The 23151-nt window shown below is 40.8% G+C and overlaps 1 protein-coding gene across 1 annotated transcript in view; it reads left to right on the top strand.

The window, feature by feature from the left end:
• OLFML2A (olfactomedin like 2A) overlaps positions 1 to 21420 on the top strand; it is a 189606-nt gene extending 168186 nt beyond the window's left edge. Inside the window, exons 6-8 of the mRNA XM_068248127.1 lie at positions 2019 to 2282; positions 6212 to 6397; positions 12436 to 21420. Coding sequence (XP_068104228.1) covers positions 2019 to 2282; positions 6212 to 6397; positions 12436 to 13037 — 1052 coding nt within the window. The 3' untranslated portion in view covers positions 13038 to 21420. The remainder of the gene's footprint in view (positions 1 to 2018; positions 2283 to 6211; positions 6398 to 12435) is intronic.
• The last annotated feature ends 1731 nt before the right edge of the window (positions 21421 to 23151 follow it).

Genomic DNA, 23151 nt, shown 5'->3' with positions numbered 1-23151 from the left:
TACAGAGGTGCCAAAAGAATAAAAGTATCTAAAAAATTTAAAAATAGAGAAGGCAGTGGTGGACTTACCTCCTCTAAGCAGACACAAGATAAAATGATGTAATATCAATAAAGCAGTTTATTTATACAACGCTTTTGCAGGATTGACCCCAGTTCTTCAGGCAATATAGAGGCAGCATATACAAACAGGTCTGTAAATCAGCCAAGCACCTCTGACCTCCGCCCCCAGTCTTCGTCTTTTAGATTGGGAGTATGGTTTTCCCATTAAAGAGAAACTCTGACCAAGAATTTAACTTTATCCCAATCAGTAGCTGATACCCCCTTTTACATGACAAATCTATTGCATTTCACAAACAGACCATCAGGGGGCGCTGTATGACTGATATTGTGGTGAAACCCCTCCCACAAGAAGCTCTGAGTACCGCCGTACTCTGGGCAAACTGCCACAATGTAACAATGTTCACAGACAGGAATTAGCTGTTTACAGCTGTCTCTAACAGCCAAAACAGCTAGGAGCAGCTACATAACCTGCCCACAGTAACAATGTCACCATGTAATACATGTCAGAATGTAAATCGGGGAGAGGAAAGATTTTACAATGAGCAAACACTGACTAAATAATTTATACATAATTATTGTAAAAATGAAGCACTTTTTTTATTACATTATTTTCACTGGAGTTCCTCTTTAAGTTTTGGGTTTTTCTACCTTAACCCAGCCATCAATCTTAAAGGATAACTGACCTGAGAGGGATATGGAGGCTGTTATATTTATTTCCTTTTAAACAATACCAGTTTCATGGCAGTCTTGCTGATCGTTCAACAAGCATGCGGCAAATGCAGTCAAACATCTGATCTGCATGATTGTTCAGGGTCCGTGATTAAAAGTATTAGAGGCAGAGGATCAGCAGGATAGCCAGGCTATTTACATTGTTTAAAAAGAAATAAATATGGCAGCCTCCATATTCCTCTCAGTTCAGTTTTCCTTTAACCTCCTTAGCAGTAACCCCGTGCTACACACGGGGTAGCCGCCGCGGATGATCACATGGCCCCAGGACTTTTTTTAAATGGTGGCATACGCTTTAGCTAGCGGTTCGCTATCTAAGCGTATGCTCAAAGTTGCTCCGGTCCCTGGCGATCACAGGCAATAGCTTCCTCTATACGTACCCCCCAGCGTTCCCACGCCGGTGCATCCGCCCAATCGGCTCCAGTCTTCGCGATGATGGTGATCGGGATGTCGTCATGATTATCTCCAATCGTCGCCATAGCAACGCCGGAAGCCGATCGGGAAACTGCGCTTTTCGTACGATCGTGGCGAGGTATGTATAGCCAGAGGCGATCGGCGGGCATGGGGGGATCCGGAGCAATGTTTAACATACGCTTAGCTAGCTCAAGCATTTAAAAAAATTTGGGGGGGGGGGGGGGGGGCAAAAAACCTCCTGGCGGACGCAGCCTCAGAAACTGCGTACCGCCAAGGGGTTAAATGTTGATAGACGTATGTCACAGTAGGGGCCATTCATCTGTGTTAAATATGTTTGCTGTGTCTAGTGTACTATAACTCTTAGGGCCAGTTTGCACGAGCATTCGTGAACATGGTTTAGTGCTGGGATCGATGAACGCCCACATTGAAATGAATGGGAGCGTTCATCTTAAAGCATTAATCGCTGTTTGCTGGCAATCGCATGAATATAGCTGTGGATCTACATTTATCTGGCACTGCATGTAGTTTCCAGTGACTGTTGCATGTGGTGGATCTGTGCTGGTAAATGTTAAACGCTTTTCTGCAACTGAGCAGAAATGCGTTTGGCTTCAGCTCCTGTCATGAAACCCATGTGAACTGGCCCCTACTCCCAAGCTGCCATGTTTGGACCAAATTTTTCCTCAGGTTAATGCATGTAGATTTGCGATAAATAAAGCTGTACTGATACAGGTTTATGACTGAACGTATAACTTTTCTGTGGTGATTAACTGTAGTTTAAAACCATTAAATATATTCACATCAACATTTCATTACTTATAGAAAATATTGGTCGGCTGACTATACGAGGAGAAAAGAGAGAAGATTCCAAAACCGAGGGAGATATCACAGAATCTCACATCATTCGAGAGGAGAAGATTGTAGAGACACCTCCAACAACCACCACAACTCCTACTACATCACCCACCACCACTGAGAGCACAACTACCACAACAGCAAAAACTACCACCACTGAACATCTACCGCCAACTCTTCCATCCACAGGACTTGGTGCTGAAGGCCAGGGATCTGAAAACAATATTAAAGGTTAGCCAGCTATTTCCCCTCCAAATTAACCTTGCAAGGAAACTATGATACTGATTAAGCCAGGATGTTTCATAACATATTGTAAGTTTATAAAAATAGCTTGCAGTGGGATATCCCACACACACACACACACTGACACACACACCTGAGGAAGCAAGAGCAAGTGAAAGAGACTGCAACAGAAATAAGTCCCCACTTGAGAAATGTTGCCAGGGCATGACTAGTCCATTTGGAAAAAATTGGCACGGTTGATCATCTTTCTGAGGAAAGCCAGCTGCAAGGGAAATTTCTAACTTGTTTTTGACTTATGAGATTCATTAACACAAAGTGACATTTCCTTTCCAAAAAAATAAGACGCTCTGAGACATTCAACTAGCAGTTCTTTAGCAAGATGTGGAAAATGATAGCTTACATTACTGTTATAGCAAAATTTATGATTAGGAAATTCTATTGGCTGCAGTTATAGATATCTCATGCAGACATTTTTTTTCCTTCTTCCTCATGTTGCATATTTGCCAATAATAAACTGGGTGACTGGATTCAATTTTATTTATTAAGTTTTGGGAACAGTGGCGTAGCTACAGAGTCCCAGTCCCAGTGCTATGCAGCCGCCCCCACCCCACCTAAGGACAGCCAATGTGTGAGAGAGGTGTATGGATGGAGAGGAAAATGATTGGTTTGTTAATGATTACCACTACATCGCAAAAGAGCTAATAGAGTGATTTGAAGAAGGCACCCACATGGGCACCTCATGTACTGCCCTTGTGCAGTCATATAACCACTGCAGTCATGACCTCACTTATCTCATCATACACAGGCTTTACCAACAAAACCTTTTATCAGGCTCCCCACCATCTACTGTAATAAGATAGGCTCAATGATCAGGAGCACTTTGTAAGACCCAGGAGGCAATTGGGCGCATTAAAGAGAAAATTGCTATAGTTGACTTGGTTCCAACACATTCTCTCTGTAATTGGTTGGTTGTTTTGAGATCCCACTTCCACGCTGCATCCAGTTTGCACTAAGCTCGAATTATTAGCCTCTCACTGATTGCCTCTGGTAACAACTGAGCTACGCCCCCATATTTTATCTAAAAAAAATACAGCAGCGGGCGCCCATCCAAATAAAAGCCAAATTTAATAGGAATTCCTTAAAATGACATCATTCCATAAAAAGAATCCACATGGGAGAGAGTGGTAACAACAAAGTGCACAGAATTCATGCTGCACAGTGCCCCTGTATTTTGTTTGATAGAATTAAGGTAGAGGCTCATGGGTAGCGAAAGTCCCCATTTTTCTTTAATTTAATTCATGACAGACTGCTCATAAATGAACCATGTTTGGCATTGTATATTCTTATGGTTATTGTTATTACTGTCATCTGTGTAGATTTATATAGAATGAACGCTGTATGAAATATAGTACACAAGGAAACAATGTAAATAATGTACAGATACAATAATATACAGATAACACAGTTGTAAAGAACTTCTTTTGCAACATATTTTTTTTCTGACAGATACATTTCATTGTGTTTTAACAACAACAATAAAAATACATATAGAGAAAATATGTGCCCTACAGATGAATAATATTAAGTATAGCAGCAATTCCGCATTACGTTACATGCATCATATTTCAGTTGTATCATTATCATGAGAGCTTGGTTATTGTAAATCTTTGCTGTCATTGTTGGATTTAATCCAACAATTTGTTGGATTAAAGAGGAACCTAAACCGATGTTTGAACTTCAGCACAATCAGTAAACAATACCCTCTTTCCCATGAGAAATCTTTAACTTTTTCCAAATAGAGCATCAGGGAGGTCTGTTTGGGTGATATTGTGGTGTAACCCCTCCCACAATGTAATGTCTGGGCCATGGCCCGGACAGTTTCCTGTCTATGAGCCTGGTTGCATTGTGGAAAATAACGACTGTTTTTAACTGCCAAGCAAGCAGTATTCCCCTCTGTGCATACATCTGACTTTTAGCCTATTACATTGTTAGTGTGTGTATAGATAATGGTAGTTGGTGCTGACTGTGTTTTTTTTATTGCAAATGATACACACAGTATTACAGGGCTAAGGATCAAACAAATGTCTTTAGGTGGTGCGCGCTATATACAGTTACCAATCCGTCATGTAAACTTATAGCCCAAAAGATAGCTAGCGCTCAATCCATGCATCCAGAGGTCCACACGTCTCTGTAGTTTTTCCCCTTGAGCATGGGTACACCTCAAATATAAACACAAAGCAAAATGATAGTGCAGACTGTTTATCACAAACAGACACCCCTCTGGTGTGATCAAGTCCACAGGCTTACTTTACTAGTGAAGGTTAGGGGGGCTGAGGATACCACCACCATTAACAATACCATACTCTCCCCTCCAATGCCTATATCTTCCCTGCTCACTGTCAGCCAAACTGGTAAGAGAGCTGGCAGGGTCACCTCCAATCTACCTTCTTTCACTAAAGGTGGCCACTAATGATCCAATCTTTTTCATCCAATCTTACCATTTCTATGTAATATAAGGTAACTACCTGAAGTATCCATTCAGTATATTCACTCAATGTACACTTCTACTAGATAGATTTGGTAAGATTGGATGAAAAAGATTGGATCATTAGTGGCCACCATTAGAATCAATACTCCACGTGTTTGAGCCCATTCAATAGCATAGCCGTTTATCCAACCTCAGGGCAAACACAAACACTTTCAATGTGTAAAACCATACGTTTAATAAAATATTTAAAAGTATTGCGCGTACATCACAAATTCTTTAAAACACATGTCACAGAGTAAATACTGATCCCCAGTCTAGAGCCACGGCGGGACTCGTCTCTCGACGTCTAGTCCGGCGTTTCCCGTATCCTCCTCGCTGCTCCAAGCCACGCCCACTGCATAGCTTGTTGGTATTGTTGGTGGTGGTATCCCCAGCCCCCCTAACCTTCACTAGTAAAGTAAGCCTCTAGACGTGTTCACACCAGAGGGGTGTCTGTTTGTGATAAACAGTCTGCACTATCATTTTGCTTTGTGTTTATATTTGAGGTGTACCTATGCTCAAGGGCAAAAACTACAGAGACGTGTGGACCTCTGGATGCATGGATTGAGCGCTAGCTATCTTTTGGACTATATGTGTTTTTTTATCGTCTGCCAGTAAAGATGATGACCTGCAGAGACAACATGAATGAATTACACTGTGAATATCAATAATTTTTTGGTCTCTCTTCCATTTTGTAACTTTTCAAATTGCAATGTATTAATTTACTTTCCCCCTGCTACTTTTATCTTTTGGTAAAGTTACTCTTTGAAGGAAACCTGAAAGGAAAGAAAGTTGGCCAGTTTAACTTATCTGGGGTTTCTTGAAGCCCCCTGTAGTCTTCTGGTCCCTAGCAGTTGCTCTGCTCAGAACAGAAGCTGTAACTCTCTGAAAACTGAATGCGTCGCCCTGGGCAGGGCACCTCCTTGATCGAGCACCCATGGCCAGGAGTATTCTGCGCTTCAGCAGTACATTAAAATTGCTACTGTGCATGTGCCAAACGCTCCCAGACGCATGGGCAGTAGCACACAGCAAGCTTAGTCGCCAGCTTTCTGAGGGGTCCTTGCGAGGGAATGACTGAGTGTAATGACTGCGAGGGACCTGAAGGACTACAGGGGGCTGAAAAAAACCCAGGTAACTTAAACTGCCCACCTTTGTTTCACTTTAGGTACCCTTTAAGCCCTGTATCACATGCCTGCTGTTTGTTAGATGCAAGCATTGGTCGCAACAGTGGTTGCCACTCCCTCCAGGTATAAGACTGAGAAATGATCATTGCACAACACAATTGCAGATGAGACAACAAAGTAGATACAAGGATGCCAAGATACAATGAGTTAGAAAGCACTGCCCTTAGGAGCTACATTTTAACCTAAATCTTCTTTTTTTTTCTCAGCCAGGGATGGGGAGTGTGAAGGTACCATTGCTTCAGTTGAGGCGCCAAAAAAACATCATAGTTATGGCCGCAATGAAGGTGCCTGGATGAAAGACCCTGCAGCAAAGGATGAAAGAATCTATGTCACTAATTACTACTATGGCAACAATCTCGTGGAGTTCAGAAATCTAGACAATTTCAAACAAGGTAAGACATTAGTAAATGTAGGAACTTAAATTTTATGCTGGATTGTTTTGTTCTGAAGACTGTGTCAGTTAGCTACAGTGCATAGTACCTTTCAGATGTGGTTGTCAGCTATATTATAAATTGAACAATAATACTTAAGGTATAAAGAGAGTGTGAACATTGCAGTTAACTATTAAAGGAAATCCACAGCTTTCTTCCCCAAAACACAGAAAGGTCTGCACTACACCGTGCCAGTACTAACTACATACTTTAGTATTATTACCTTCTTATTTTAGTATATATACTTATTTTATAGATAAACATCAAATGCTAACAAAATTAGTATGCGGTCGATATTTTAATTTATATAAATAACTAAGCAATCAGCTTCTGTGTTCTGTGGAAAAATCCCACCTTCTTGCCTGCACTAGTGTCAGTCCCTTGAGGCCAGTTTTACTCCTGGCCATCGCTTTTGCAGTGCCATGCTCCGCCCCCATCACATCGCAAAACCTTAATTCGTATGGCTCTGTGGCACAGTGCATCAACAGGGTTATATGCATAGTAACACATCCCCCCCACATGCACCTCACCGCATGACCTATGCCTTGCTGGACAGGAAATGTGTCACTGATTTCCCTGATGTATTTCCGTCGTTCTGCACATGCGTGCCGCACCATCACTGCCAATTGACTTACATGACTTAAAGCGGACCCAAACCAAACATTTTTTTAATTCAAAATATTTAGTTGCACCACTCTAACACATACAAAGATAAATAAACACTCCTTCAAGGCTATGAGCATTTCAGTGCATGCTTTTCACCCTCCTCTTTGCTAACTAGGGTTACACAGGGTGGCAGCCTTTAGCAATTCCTCCTTTGCTGGACACCACCTACTCCACCAGTTTGCCGGATTCTGTCCCGGCAATATGAAAGGAAGGGAGGGGTTCCTCCAATAAATGTAAAATATTTTATATTTGTCATCATGCAGCTGAAAAAAGGCTGCTATTTATTATTATTATTTAGAAAATAGATTTCATTTCTGAAATCTTGTATTTTTAATTTGGGTCCACTTTAACCACTTCAGGATCACAGGTTTTCTTCCCTTACAACCAAAACAACTTTTACATTTCAGCGCTCCTCCCATTCATTCACTGATAACTTTATTGCTACTCATCACATGTGAATGATCTATAGCTTGTTTTTTTCGCCACAAATTAGGCTTTTCAAGGGTGATATTTTATTTTAGTAATAATGTTATTCTCTATGCATTTTAAAGAGAAAAAAATGAAAAAATACACTATTTCTATATTTCCAACCACTGTAGTTTTAAAATAGACAAAGATGCCATAGATAAAACAAACACATTTTATCCGCCCACTTGTCCCGGTTATCACAACATTTAAATAATGTTCCTAGTACAATGTATGACGACAATATATTATTTGGAAATAAAGGTGCATTTTTTCAGTTTTCCGTTTTCTGTTTTTTCATTGTACTCTATCAGTAATTAAAAGCCCTTATCTGTAAAAGTAACCGTAATATACCATCATGGCATACATATTTAAAAAGCTGAGTGACTAAGGTAGCTATTTATGTATTGTATTTTCAATTATGTCACTTGTGGGTTTTTTTTACAAGCGTTTTATTTTGGTGCCGAGTATATGAAAATAACAATTTTATTGCTTTTCATTCAGTTTCTTGCTAAAGAAAATTCACATGACATAGGTTTCAGTTGTCAAATATCCCAAATTATATTCTCTCACTTGTCATGGTTAAAATGATACCCTATATACATCATCAGATAGCTTCTTGGGCACACCGCACACTGATAACCACAAGTAGCACCATTGGATTTTTGAAGGCCATTTTTTGCAACAAAAGTAATACAGTCATTCTTTCTTGGCAAAGCCCCTGGTGTCTCAGAACATTCAGTACAAGTCATAAACCAAACCATTCTGAAAACTAGAGACCTAGGCCTACTCAGATAAACATATTTTGTAACATTTGGATTCATGCCTTTTTGCTGAAATTGTACCAGAAGCTTGAAAATAGCATTTTTTTACAGTTTTCTTCGGTTTGGCGAGAAAAAAAAAATCACATGACATAGACTTCAACAATACTACATCCCAAATTATATTCTCTCGCTTGTCACGGTTAAAATGATACCCTATATACATCATCAGATAGCTTCTTGAGCACACCGCACACTAATAACCACAAGTAGCACCATTGGATTTTTGAAGGCCATTTTTTGCAACAAAAGTAATACAGTCATTCTTTCTTGGCAAAGCCATTGGTGTCTCAGAACATTCAGTACAGGTCATAAACCAAACCATTCTGAAAACTAGAGACCTAGGCCTACTCAGATAAACATATTTTGTAACATTTGGATTCATGCCTTTTTGCTGAAATTGTACCAGAAGTTTGAAAATAGCATTTTTTTACAGTTTTCTTCAGTTTGGCAAGAAAAAAAAATCACATGACATAGACTTCAACAATACTACATCCCAAATTATATTCTCTCGCTTGTCACGGTTAAAATGATACCCTATATTCATCATCAGATAGCTTCTTGGGCATACCGCACCCTGATAACCACTAGTAGCACCAACAGCTTTTTCAAGGCCAATTTTCTCCCCAAAGTGTCATTCTTTTTTTAAGTCCAGTACACACTTTCAATTAAGATTGGCCAATCACTGACCAATTGTACCACCTTACCATGTAGTATGAGAGTCAACAAATATTGAATAGTATGAGCAGATTGTGTAGGTAAACGCTCATACTGTAGTATGAGGGTTTACATACACAATCTGCTCATATTATTCAAGATTCAATAGTAAAATTGATCAGTGATTGGCCAATCATACTTGAAAGTGTGTACAAGGCTTTAGCAAAGTATACTGAGGGCTTCACAATGTCTCTAAACATACACAAATTGGTACTCACCATTGTAGAAGCTGTAGAAAGGTGGAAGTCAGGAGGTCCAAAGGTGTTCGGCAGCCATGCCAAGGGTCAGAGTTTGGTAGATCAGCCATGCCAGAGGTCAGAGGGTAATTCGGCAGCCATGCCAGAGTTCAGAGGGTGGTCGTTAGTTATGCCAGGGGTCGAATTCCATAGAGTGGTTGTCAGCCATGCCAGAGGTCAGATCCGGAGAGTCAAATACAGTTCAATGATACCATAAAAAAAAAAAAAGGGCAGTGAAAGGGTAAAAAAAACAAAAAAAAAACTAATAATGAAGGACTGTATGATAGGTCTCAAAGCAGGGATTAAGGCATAGTGCTGCTTTGGACGGACATTTCGGACAATGATACCGTGTGTCCCTTCGAACGTGATTTTTCCTGCAAACTCTGCACCTTTTTTGGGGGTATGGTTTTGATGCAGTTGGGGGGAGTGGGGCAGGAAAATGATTTCCCTCAAATCTGGCAACATTTTCTGCACGAAGCTGGTCTGGGTTTGGGGCAGGTTGTCCAGATTCAAAAAGGAGACATGTAATTATTGCCTGCTGGAACTGTAAAAAAGAGTCCTTGTTACCTGATTTTTTGTACAGGACAAAGGCGTTTTGGAGGCACACCTGGAAAAAATATAGAGCCACTTTTTTGTACCAGATCTTCCTCTTCCTGTTGAGCCTGTATGGTGCCAAAACCTGGTCGGACAAGTCCACTGCCCCCATGAACTTGGTGTACTCAGCGATGGCCAGTGGTTTTACTACTTCCCGACTACGAGTCCTCACAGTTGTTGTTGCCTCGGAGTGGATGGTGGTGAGGGCTAAGACATCGCGCTTATCTCTAAATTTTAAAGCGAGCAGCTCGTTGCTCCGTTGGCTGCAGGTCTCCCCCGTCTTCAGTTTTTTATGAACGACCTCTGATGGCAGGCCTTTGCGATTTGCCCTGACAGTTCCGCAGGCTGGAGTCTGGACTGAAAATAAATGTTTGAATAGTGGGACACTTGTATAAAAATTGTCCACGTAAAGGTGGTAACCCTGGTGGAGTAGAGGGTTGAGGAGGTCCAGTACTATCCTCTCTGTTGTACCCATGTAGGGAGGGCATCCAGGAGGCTGTATTAAGCTGTCCTTCCCTTCATAAATTTTTAGTGAATAGATATAGCCACTCCCACTTTCGCACAACTTGTACAGTTTTATCCCGTACCGTGACCTTTTGCTGGGTATATATTGTTTGATTGCCAGCCTCCCGTGGAAAGGGATTAAGGACTCATCGATGGCTATTCTTTGTTCTGGCATGTATTTTTCTGCAAAAGTTCTATTTAAATGGTCGATGAAGGGCCTCAATTTAAATAGTCGGTCATGGGCTGGGTTGTCAGGTAAGACGTGGTCTGCATTATTGCTAAAATGCAAGCAGGTTAGCAGCATTTGGTAGCGGCGTCTGGACATTCTGGACGAATAAATTGGGATGCAGAGGATTGGATTTTTTGTCCAGTACAGTTGCTGTTCAGGTAATGGACAAAGGGCCATATCGAAAGTCAATCCCAAAAAAACTCTCAAATCGCGGGTAGTTGCAGGGGTCCAGTGGGAAGCTAACACACAGGTGGGATGGTCTGCTATGCATTGCTGGGCATAGATATTGCTCTGATCACAGACATACTGCAGGAAGCTCTCTGGCAAAAAAAGTTCAAAAAAGTCAATGGGCTGCATGTTGCTGGTGTCCACTAATAGGCCACTCCTGGCTGTGAAGGGAGGGAGGTTAGGGGTCTCCATATTAGATGCAGACCATTGTGGGTGGCTTAGATCATAGGGTAGCGGTTCCCTCTATGGTACCCTTGCTGGCATGCTCTGCCTTGGCCTGGCAGCCCTCTGACCTCTTGGGATGGCATTGCTGGAGGTAGCTATAGGTGACCCTCTTTCAGAAGCAGTGTCAGTGTCACTAATGCCCCTTGCCTGCCCCTCGCTCCTAGATGGCTGAGCTGTGGATGGCCCAGCAGACTCAGAATCGCTGTCCGTTGAGTCGCTTTCTGACTCGGACGGCAGCCAATCAATATCTGTGGACTCCAAATCATCCTCAAATTCGCTGCTGCTGTCACTGTCACGCTCCAGAATGGCAAACGCCTCTTGCAAAGAATACATTCTCTTTGCCATCTTTATAGAAAATGTATATAGGCTATACACTATAATGGTATAGAGGCAAATTGTAAAAAAAAAAAAAAAGAGTCCACAAAAATACAGCAGATAGAAGTATGTTGTATAAAAAAAAAGCAAGGGAGGCTAGGATTAGATCAGGGTTGATCAGAGTTGATCAGGGTAGATCAGGGGTATATAGTCCTGGTATATTTATTTATAAGTCCTGGTTTCTTTATAAAATCCACTAGGTGGCAGTCAGAATACAAGTAAAGAAGATCCAGTCACCTTGTAATCCTCTCAGGAGTGATTACAAGGTAACTGTATCTTCTCAAGTGCTGGCAACATTGTTTGTAAACCTCACAAATGAATGAGCACTGCTATTGGCTTATAGCAGTGCTCATTCATGGTTACAGGCATCTGATTGGTGATGGGAGTAATTACTCCCATTCATCAATCCCTCCCAGAGATAAGAGAAGCTGGTGCGCGCGCACGTGCACGCAAGGGGGCGAGCACCCGCGGGCAGGCGCGCGCGGGAGCGGGGGCGTGCACGCGCACGATCGTGTCCGCACAGCACAATAGCGGCAGGGGCGTTTATGTACGCCCCTGATCCGCTCATTAAGTCAATAGGGGCGTAGTTATGCGTCTGTGAAATCCTAAAGTGGTTAATGCGTCTCTGTAGAAGTCTGATGGCACTGCACTGTTGACTTTGCGGTGGGTTGGCAGCCGATCGGGAACTTTCGGGGAAAATACGACGCAGTAAGTGTGCTAGGCTGCATTTCCTTGCCATTGTGTTACCCTGCAGCAAAACAGGGTAGCACAATGCACACTTGCAAGGCAAGTACGAAAAGGGCCTCAAAGCTATAGCCATCATATTTTAAATCCATTAGCTTTAAATATAGCTGCGCATAATACGATAAAGTGCAGTAATTTTTTGTATTTAGGATGTGAAAAAGCATTGCTGATTTTTATCTGCCATTTTCTTACCAGGTCGTTGGAGTAATTTATACAAAGTTCCCTATAACTGGATTGGAACAGGACACGTTGTATACCAAGGAGCCTTTTATTATAACCGAGCTTTTACAAAAAATATTATCAAATATGATCTGAAGCAGCGCTTTGTAGCGGCTTGGACACTCCTTCATGATGTGGTTTATGAAGACACCACTCCCTGGAAGTGGCGAGGGCATTCAGATATTGACTTTGCCGTTGATGAAAGTGGCCTTTGGGTCATCTATCCATCTGTGGACTATGATTACTCTCCACAAGAAGTCATTATCATTAGCAAACTTGACCCCAATGATCTATCTACAAAGAAGGAGACAACATGGAAGACTGGTCTGAAAAGGAATTCCTATGGAAACTGCTTCATCATTTGTGGAATCCTGTATGCGGTGGATGTTTACAACCAAAAAGAAGGCCAGATATCCTATGCATATGACACTCACACAGACACCGAAGCAGATCCAAAGCTGCCTTTCATTAATGAATATGCCTTCACAACACAGATTGACTATAACCCCAAGGAGAAAGTACTATACGCCTGGGACAATGGACACCAGTTGACATACAAAGTGAACTTTGTCAACTGATTGAATTAATAGCTTGTTAGGACTTAGGTCGGGCCTACACAAAGAAAGCACTTTTACAAATCAGTTAAAACGCGTTGCTTGGGGAGCAACTAAAGTATTATCCTCTGTCTGTTAGGAGGTGGAAAAGCTTTGGCCGTGAAAAGTCTAATGGCCTAGAAACATGGTATGTGACTAATCCATTGTTAAGAAATTGAACAAAATAGTGGAAGTGTGAATGGACATAGAATGAAAGTCTTGTGGTATAATAGCAAGTCCGTTTCATTGTTCCTCTTTTGGCAACTTATATATTTTTTTTTTGTTTAACTTTAATGAAGGCGATTGAGCAGATTTAACACAAAACACTTGGGATCAGGTATTCTTCAAATGGACCACCAAAGAAATCCCCATCCCCCAAGAGCTTCAACCTTTTTTTACATTGTTTATAAGTTTGTTGAGTTATTTTATATTTTAATGTACAACATTATTTTAAAAAGCAGAATGGTTATGTTTGCGCCAATTTTATTAAAGTATTATACTTTTATTTAAAGGTGTTACCTAAGGAAAGCAAAATAGTTTTGTCTTTTCCTCCTAGAACAAAGAACACCTAATAATCCGCTCAAGAGGTATCTCAGAGATCTTAGATTCATCTATAATTGTATCCTGTTGTGTCAGCCAGGGTAAAATTCTGAGCTCCATACAACAACAAAGACACTTAAAAACATTGTAATGTTCATCAGGTATGATGGGGGCAGGGGCGTAGCAATAGGGGGTGCTGAGGTAGCGACCGCATCGGGGCCCTTGGGCCAGAGGGGCCCCGAAGGGCCCTCCCTCAACTACAGTATTAGCTCTCTATTGGTCCTGTGCTCATAATAATCACTTCTATAGTTACTTTGAGTAGTGGTAATCATTAACAAACTGTTCCCCATCCCCTTCTTACACCTCTGACACTGTAGTTGCCATTGGCAGGTTTTGGTGCACCGTATTAATTGCTATGTATTGAGTGCTTGGGGGGCCCCATTGTAAAACTTGCATCGGGGCCCAGAGCTCCTTAGCTACGCCACTGGATGGGGGATCACATACTGGCAGGCAAAACCATTTCTAATGATCGATTCAGCTCATCTATACTTGTCAAAACAGACTGTGCCTTGGTTAGTGTTGGTGTCAATTTGACATATCGAATTCCAAAAACATCAGAGTGCTGCGAACACCGCATTTCAGCAACATTTCAGTTCCAAACAAGCAGGGTCAGAGAAGCCAGAAGAAAGAAGCACTAGATTCATGTGAAATGCGCCGTGAAGCACAAGTAAGTGAACTCCCCGGGCCGTGTCTGCTTATTTGGTACTGAAATGGTGCTGAAATGTGGCCGAATTTGAACACCACCACTACCTTTGGCATTAAAGGTGTTAAAGCATCTGGAAATTTGGGCATAGGGTAAAACCAAAAAATGGATCACCCTGCTCCTGCATAAATCCCGGCAGTATTAATTACTATTTCCTCTCCTGGCCACCATTGATACTGGGGTAAGACGTAATTCGGTTTCCAGCTGTTACTGGCTGCCGAATTACGCTGTGGTTTTTTTTTTCTCAGATACTCTATGAATTGTTTTTATAGTAATTTGGGCTCTGTCTTTTGATGGCTCCCAAATTACTGACTGATCGCTTCTATAGCCGTAATTCACATTATGTGCCCAAATTTCCAGCAATATTTTTGCCTGACTCAACCTTTTTTGCCCAGGTATGTCCTTTTTTCCTAATTTACTTGTCTGTAGGGCAGTACATGCATCTTAGGCCCCGTTTACACTTAATTAGTTGGTGTGCGTTAGTGTGCATTAGTGCGCGTCGGTACACGTTTTTTCCATAGCAGTGCATTGTGAAAAAGATTTCAGTTAAAACGCGTTAAGTGTGAAAAGTGCCATAGGAAAACATGGGCATTTCTTTGAAAATCAGTTTTCTTTCAGTTATAACGGATAGCAACTGATTAAAGTATAAAAGGGCCCTTAGCCAAACTGAACATGAACATGGATACAGTGTTGCAAGGATGACAGCAGGCTATCAGCCAAAATGATCTTCAACGTTTTTTTGGAAAGGTAATTATGAATAAATGGGGCTTTGACTATCAAAGACAAGCATGGCTGTATGGTACAACATCAAACCAAGTGATAATATGGCTATGGTAAATTATATGATCCTTGAACTGTGCAAAACATCCATCTGTAACTGTATGTACATAGAAGAAAGTAAGGTAGCCATGCTTTCAATTTGGCTGTAAAAACGTGCTGAGTGTCACTTAGTATGCCACTTTTGGTCAAACTGAGCAACAGTCTTTTGTCTGTGATATCAGCAACCAACCCTGGCTTACTGATCTTAGTGGAAAAATAATCATCTGAAGAGTTTTGAAAATTTCCCCTATATACATTTATGTATACGTGTTTATGCTTCCCTCCTCTTTTCGCAGTTTTCATTCTGCAGAATTAGTGATGGTCATGTCTAGGAGAACTCATGGAGCATGTGATCAGTTTGGTCAGGTGATAGATATGTAAGTCTCTGATTTGCTGGTCATGATCAGGTGCTAAATCAGAATGTGATCCCAGCAAATCAGATCTTTGCAAATCTACCAGCTGATCAAACAAATCACATGCTCCATAAGTTCTCCTAGGCAGTGGCGGACATAGCCAACAATGGGCCCCTGTGCAGAATAAATGAAGGGGCCCCATGTGAGTGGCCATAATCATAACAGATCATGGTTGGGTCCAAATAATGTTGATAACATAAAAGTACATAAATCTAGGTTAAATTCTGTAAAAACTAGGCACTGTGTTAATGTAGCACACATACTGTATGACTGGGCCACAAGCAAATATCACTGTTCCCTTATGGGTTTCAGAGAGAAATACACAGAGAAGAGCCTACAGAATAATCATGCCCTAACTGTGGTGCAGCTGCATGGGCCCTAGAGGGCATGGGGCCCGGTCTGCATGGGCCTATGTCCGCCTCTGCTCCTAGGCATGGCCATCACTAGCAGTCAGCAATAACTCTCCTCTCCATCCCCCTCCCTTCCCCCTCTACTGCTCTCTCCCCTCCCTCTTTTATATTCTCCCTTTTTCTTTTCTCCTTTCCATGTCTATCCACTATCCTCTCCTCCGTCTCTGATAATCTCTTTTTCTCTCCTCTCCCTTCCTTCTCTTCTCTCTCCTCTCTTTTTCCTTCCCCTCACGTTCTCTTTCCTCTTCCTTTCCTCTCCTTTTGTCTTCTCTTTTTCTCTTCACTTATCTGTTTCTTCACTCCCCGCCTTTTGACAAAATACTTTTAGTGTAATCGTGCTAGTGAAGGACACTCATGATCCATGTTACAGTTACAATATTATATATATACTTTTTCTTTTATAGTGGATCTGTTCTTGCAGAAATACAGAAATATAGTTGCTGCTAAAGTTAACTAGTTGATACTTTGTAGTTGTTATGCTTATACTATGGAATTGCATCTTAGGAAGTCACTGGCCTGAACTTCATCATCAACTTCAAAAGGATTAACTTCAAAATCATCCTTTTAGATCAGATGTCCTGACCTGGTTGGCACAGCAGTCCTTATATTCTTGACAAAACAGTTTATTAGGATGAGAGATTTCCTGGCTGACAGATTTAGTCTATCTTACAGTTTAATAGCAGGAAATGACAGCTTTCACCTGTGAATGTTCACCAGATAAATGGGTGTTAACGAGCAAATTCAGCCAAGCTGCGGAGAATTAAAAATTCGATGTGCCAGTTCTCTGGTGCCAGTGACATTTTCCTACAACTTATATCCTCCAGGAACATTTTTGTGGTAGTTTTTAAGTTTATCCACAGCCACAGCTCATGATCCACATCAGAAGGGAAGGAAATTAACAAAATTAGTAGACAAAGTTTTATGATTTTATTTTTTACATTTTATTAGATTATGTAGAGGGGGATTTAAGTTCTTAGCAGTCAATGGTTTGGTCCATGCTATCTGCACACACAAATACGAGTCGGAGGAGAATAGCCAGTTTGGCAACTAGCAACTGACATATTAAAGTCTAGTACGCTGGATCTGCTGCTAAACAGTATGAATAGTTATCACTCATTATGATCTATCAAAAGCATCTAACAAAACAAGTAAAAAGGGACAGTATAGATAGCACACATAACTGCCAATCAGAGCTTTCCTTCGTTTTTAAAAAGGTCATGGAGGTAAATGTCTCATTTTCAGTAGTTTTCAAAAAAAAAATTATCTATCTCCCCATAGCTGGAAAAAAAGCCATGGTATTAGTAATACTGATACACTGGATGTCCTTGGGAGGGTTATTTGCCCTTCCTAACTTCTGGAAAAAATGCCTACTTTTCCATTATAGGTACAGCCTGCACATCTCAGTGAATTTCCATCATGTAGGGTGTGCAGGAGAAGCATTAATAGAATTGAAACCCCAGCTTGTATTGATTCTCTTATTCAGCTACTACTTGTATTGAGCAAAATATTTAACAAATGGAATAGGCATTGACCAAATCACAGCCAATAGTGGGTAATCATGCATTTGGCAGTGGATACATTTATGCAACTGCCATTGAATTGATCAGCAGTAGATTTGACGTTTTCTTTAAAAATGTGTAGAATGTGTAGAATCTGAAGAGAGTATGCCTAACGCCTGTTCATTTTACAGAGCCCTATAATCCAGCTTTTGGATAGTTGCTTCAGGCTAGCTTGACCTTTATTAGTGAAAGGTATGGAATTATATGGCTGTATGGGTAGGGCTTGGAAATGACATTAAAATGAATGACTTTTAAGGGCATAAAGGAATGATCTGCATATTTACTTACTGAACAGAAGTGATGCATCATGGGAGCACCTTCTCATGCATGCAAAGTTTTGTAAGTACAAATACCTTGTTTTAAGAAGGCACTCTTATGAGTTGCTTTTGGCCCCTTGTACAATCCTAGTAGTTCTGGTTTGCCAGGACTCAGCTAGGTACTCCACAGAGTAGCAAATGTCACCCTAAAGGAATGTTTGCATACCACATTACATCCTGCCTAATCATGTCTGACTCTCTCAGGGCTTATCAGTAAAGTGTTGTGGATAAAACCCTATAAAAAAAAAGTCTATGTATGCCAGAGCTCTCATATGCTCCATATTTACTCTTTGGTGTTACCTTAATGTTCATCTGAAAAAAAAACTGCAATGTCTCCTGTACCTTTATTGTTTGTTAAGAAATCTCAGCCCTCTTAAATCCGATTGGTTGAAGCTCGAGCCATTAACCCTGTCCTTCAGGTTTTATTACTGATTGAAATAAATCCAGATTCTCTGGTTTGCTAAGCCTCCAGGAAATGAATCCAATTCTTCCCTGTAAAAGAATCAGCACAGCCTGCCATCCTTTTTATTAAATACAGAAAGGCAGTGCTGGGTGGGATCATGTGATATGGGCCCTGCCAAATGATTGCATTTGTTTTTCAATACTACTGATATCAACATATGAAACATTTATGTGGCACCTGTTTACACTGATTTTCATAGCAGAATAGTTCTGGTGGCTCAAGGCATGCCACAGTGGTAGGTTGGTCTGTATAGAAGGCAGAGAGTACCTGGTAGTCAGTGTGCCACTTCCGCACAGTGTTGGTAAAATTGCCTTGTCTATAAGGGAGAAGCTTCATGGGCAATTCTCTCACTAAAAATGCATTGCTGGCAAGAAAATAATGCACATAGCATAATAGTGAATAGTGTTCTGGCACAGCGGATCTTTAGGTGACAGCAATGAATGAGGGCATTGTTTCCCTCCTTACATCGCCCACTGGGAAGCATGTTTTCCCTTCAGGTTTCCATTAAGAATATCAAACGTCACAGATGTTAATATTTTTTTCGGTAGACAAGACATTTTAAAACGGTATCCATTACAAACATTTTTATTGATTTACCAGTTCAATAAAACAAAGGCGTTGTTTAATTTGGCATTTATTTTAAGAATGGATAATCTATATAGGCTTTTTATGGTGGGTAGTTTTATTTACTTATGTTAATGTAATATTGTATAGAGTTTATCAGTCTCATAGTTACGAGACAGGAAAAAAAGAAGCTAAATTAATGACTTAGCCCATAGATCTGAAATAAAAATGAATGAAACTACCTGTCTTTATAGAAGAATGAAAAGAGCCTACAACAGCTGTTTTTACATAGGTAAACTCTTGTCATGACTATTTTCTGTATTATTTCTGTTCACTAATCACATTTTTGCTAATGCAGAATGCACCAAAACTAGCCTACTAGTACTCGAGGTTTGACCTCAGTTCCTGAAGGTTGGCTTTCTGTAGGGAATAATGGATATTCATGGTGAGCCTCTGTACATCATTGCGGTTGATGCACAGAGAACTAAGCTGTACTGTTGTAGTTCTCTATTAGTGTCAGGTTTTGCTAGCTGAAAGGGGTGTCTTTATGCAGAGGGATCTTAGATGACTAACTATGGAATTTCTTTTGCTTCCTCTGGGTGTTTGAGGAAGGTTCTTTATTGTTATACTCTGGGAGTGTTCTTCATCCGGTGAACTGTATTCCCACCCAGACATCAGCTGTCTCCTTAGCCTTGTAAGCCAGCTCCACCTTTGTAACAAACTGATATTGAAAGGCGTGACAGTGATATAATCAGGCTTGTAGACAGAACTTATTACTTTTCCTCTTCCCTCCCAGCTGTACAAACTGCTAAAGAGGTCCTCCCCTGATGTTTTTTCAATTTTGGGAACGATTGGTGGGGTGGGGAAGGGATTCGCCACAAAGCGGATGATCTCACTGCTCATGCTTTCAATATTCAAAACTGTTAGAAAGGTGGCACTTCAAAGGAGAAAAAAGCTGTGCTCAGCTTGAATATAAACCCACCATGCTACCAGTGTGTCAGGCAGGTTAAAGGGACAGTCCACTCCATATCTGAGCTTTTTAGTTATGTTGGTATGCTAAGTCAACTAGTTCTTTCTTTATATCTCTTGAGTATTCCAGTATTCAGTACTGCAGTGGTGAGATCTATGTGCCCTAGTTCACAAATGTACAATGTAGAACAGGCAAGATATACATGCCACAGCTGACTAAATGGGTTCACCAGTTATAGTCATCATTTTATTGCATATTTGCAAACAATAATTTGACCCTAACTATGCTTCCTCTAAGGTGGTCAGGCCTGAAGTATTGTGCTTGTTTTTTTGCGTAAACTGTTCCAAAAGGTTTTTAAAACAGAAATTATTGCTGGCTACCCCAGTTGAGTTGGCTGTGGTATATATACATTTGTGGTATATATACATTGATTGTAATTATACTGTACATTCCCGGTTTGAAATGCTGGTTCCTGATCTGTACAGGGTCTTCAGTTTGCTCCTTGAAGCTACTTTGTTTGCACTCTGGAGAAGTCACACTTATTACAGGTGGCATACATCCTAGTTATAGAATTTCTCATTTAATTTACATTATGGAGAATGTCGCAATAAGAGATCCTGAGGTGTATGGGGGCAAAGTCCAGAATGATGTTGGCCAGATCTTGCTGAATCAGCTCCTAGTTTGTCAACCTGCTATTCAATTCACCAGACCTTGTTTATAACTGAAACATAGCTTTTAGATGGAGAATCCCTTTAAAGCCAATTATTTTAAAAATCCTAATATTTAGTCTTACCTGCTGGAGGAATTGAGTTTCATGAATGGTATTCTAGTAAGATCTACAAACATTGCAACTAGTTTCATTACTCCAGCTGTAATGGCCTTTGTACCTATGGATAAGTCATCAGCTGTATGATGTGAATGGGAGGGATGCTGGAATCTACTGGAGTTCATTGTAACACACTTTTAAATAAAAAAGCCAAGTATTAAGCAAGTCATGTTATTGTGTTTTTACTGTTTTCAGCATTTGAAAGTTGTGTGCAAGTCCAGCTTGGAAGATGTGGGAGATGTATTCCCCTATTCAGCTCACCTTCTCCCAATCCACCGTATTTCCTCCCCATCATTTTCTTCATATGTGTTTGTTACAGACATATCTTTGTTTTATAGCATGCCATTTTTTAAATATGTTGAAAATATTTTTAAATGTTGTACATAGAAAATGTCCCTTATTTTTTAAAATGTCACATGTATGTAAATTAGGTTACTACCCATGCTATTTGTATATAACATGTACAAGTCTGTTCACCCCAATAAATAATTTAATGCAAACCACTCCCCCCTTATTTTTTTTTTTTTTTAGAAATATTTTTACCAGACTAGGTTAATCTTGAGTGAATGGATGCTGAGCATAACATGATCACAACAGATACTGTATAACATTTTATTAATATTGAATTTATGTTGTATTATAATGTCAAAAATCTGTATCTTCTGCTGTAAAATATATAAAAATAATAATAAACATATATATATATACTGTATATATGAGGTTATTTTTCATGTCTGTATTTTCTTTCATGACTTGTGCTAAGCTACATTTATGGAATTAGGGTCAGTTCATTTCAAAATAAAGGATGCCAAAGCTTAGATTTTTCAGCATAGATAGTACCGTACTTTTAGGACTGATAATGCCATGTCTGATAAAGTTTGCCTTTCAGGCTTTAATTGGAGGCAGTTAGGATTCCTGTGACAGTTATGGTTATTGTCATGGTTAAGGCGAGATCGAAAACAAACCTGTACTGGCTGAGCACTTAAAGAGACTCTGAAGCGAACAAAAATTGCTATTTTTACTTGCTAGTTTGCTTCATGAGTCTCATTAGATGTAAACTGCCGCAAAACGAGCGCTTTAGAACCCCCAAATCCCGGGGCAAACATCCACAACCATCTTGGTCGTGGATTGTGCTGCCCTGAGAGGCAGAGCTTTCTGTAGAGTAAGAGAAGAAAACAGGGGCACCGCTTCTTAAAATCCATTTATTCCGGTGGGGAGATAGCAGGTACAGAGCAGTAGGGGTATCAAGTGACTGACAGCTGTTTCGCTGGTTTAAACCAGCTTCCTCAGAGGCAGAATGTACATAAGAGCCGCGGGTCTCCCCGCCTCTTAGTCCACGGACTCTAACTGGTCATTGGCAGTAGCATCCCCTATCCAGAAAACGCCCACCTAGAAATGTAAACACTGATCGCTCACCGTGTAACAAATACAATCAAAAGCATTAAAATCAGTGAAAAATGGCTTCATATGAAGGCATATACAACAACCTAGAGAAATTGTAAAGAAAGGACTTAAGTCCATAGTTACAAAAGTCCCATATTTAGATATATAGTTTCTCCATGGGTAATGAATTTGCGAGAACGTGGGTCATATCATAACTTCACATGGGTTATTCAAAATCGGTTCAAGAAACAATGCAGTTCATTTCTATCATTTAGCCCCTTGAAATAATCCTAGCCTCTTGCTGTAATAGTAACAACTCGCGTCTACCTCCTCTGTGTGGTGGTGGGACTGTTAAAATACCCAGAAATTGCAAACAATTTGCATTGCCATTATGATGTTCCCTTACATGTTTGATTAATCTGCCTGCACCTACCCATGGGCTTGATTCACAAAGCGGTGCAAAGTGTTTGCACGCCTGTGAAAAGCCCTTTATCACGCCTAAACTCAGTTTAGGCGTGATAAGAAGAAACTCGCGCGATCTCCCGCGCGCAAAGTTTTGCGCGCGTAGAGCACCGCGCTGCGCGCGCAGTGTACCATGCTTCGCGCGCAGCGTCCATTGAGCCCTATGGGACTTTGCGCGCGCAGCGCGGTGCGCTACGCGCGCAAAACTTTGCGCGCGGGAGCTTCGCGCGAAGAGCAGCACAAATTGGTGATAACTCAGCTTTGCACGGCTTATCACGCCTAAAGTCTTTTAGGCGTGATAACTGAGTTATCACCGCTTTGTGAATCAGGGCCCATGTTTTCACTGAATTTACATGTTCTTGAAACCGGGTACATAATGCACATGTGGTTTGACCGATATAAAAGGAACCACACCTGCATAAAATGCAATACACTACATGATTCGATCTACAATGTAGAAAATCTTTAATGGTAAGTATCACCCCCCCAAGTTGTATACTGCGACCCGATTTGAACTGATGACAATGATTACAATTTCCACATCTGTGGTTTCCACTGGGGATGAATCTCTCCAACCAGGTAGATGGTTGTGATCTTCTAAATTCACTAC

Source organism: Hyperolius riggenbachi, chromosome 8 (genome assembly GCF_040937935.1).
Source record: "Hyperolius riggenbachi isolate aHypRig1 chromosome 8, aHypRig1.pri, whole genome shotgun sequence".
NCBI lineage: Eukaryota > Metazoa > Chordata > Amphibia > Anura > Hyperoliidae > Hyperolius > Hyperolius riggenbachi.
Note: the sequence above shows the minus strand (reverse complement) of the source record. Positions and strands in the feature narration are given on the sequence as shown.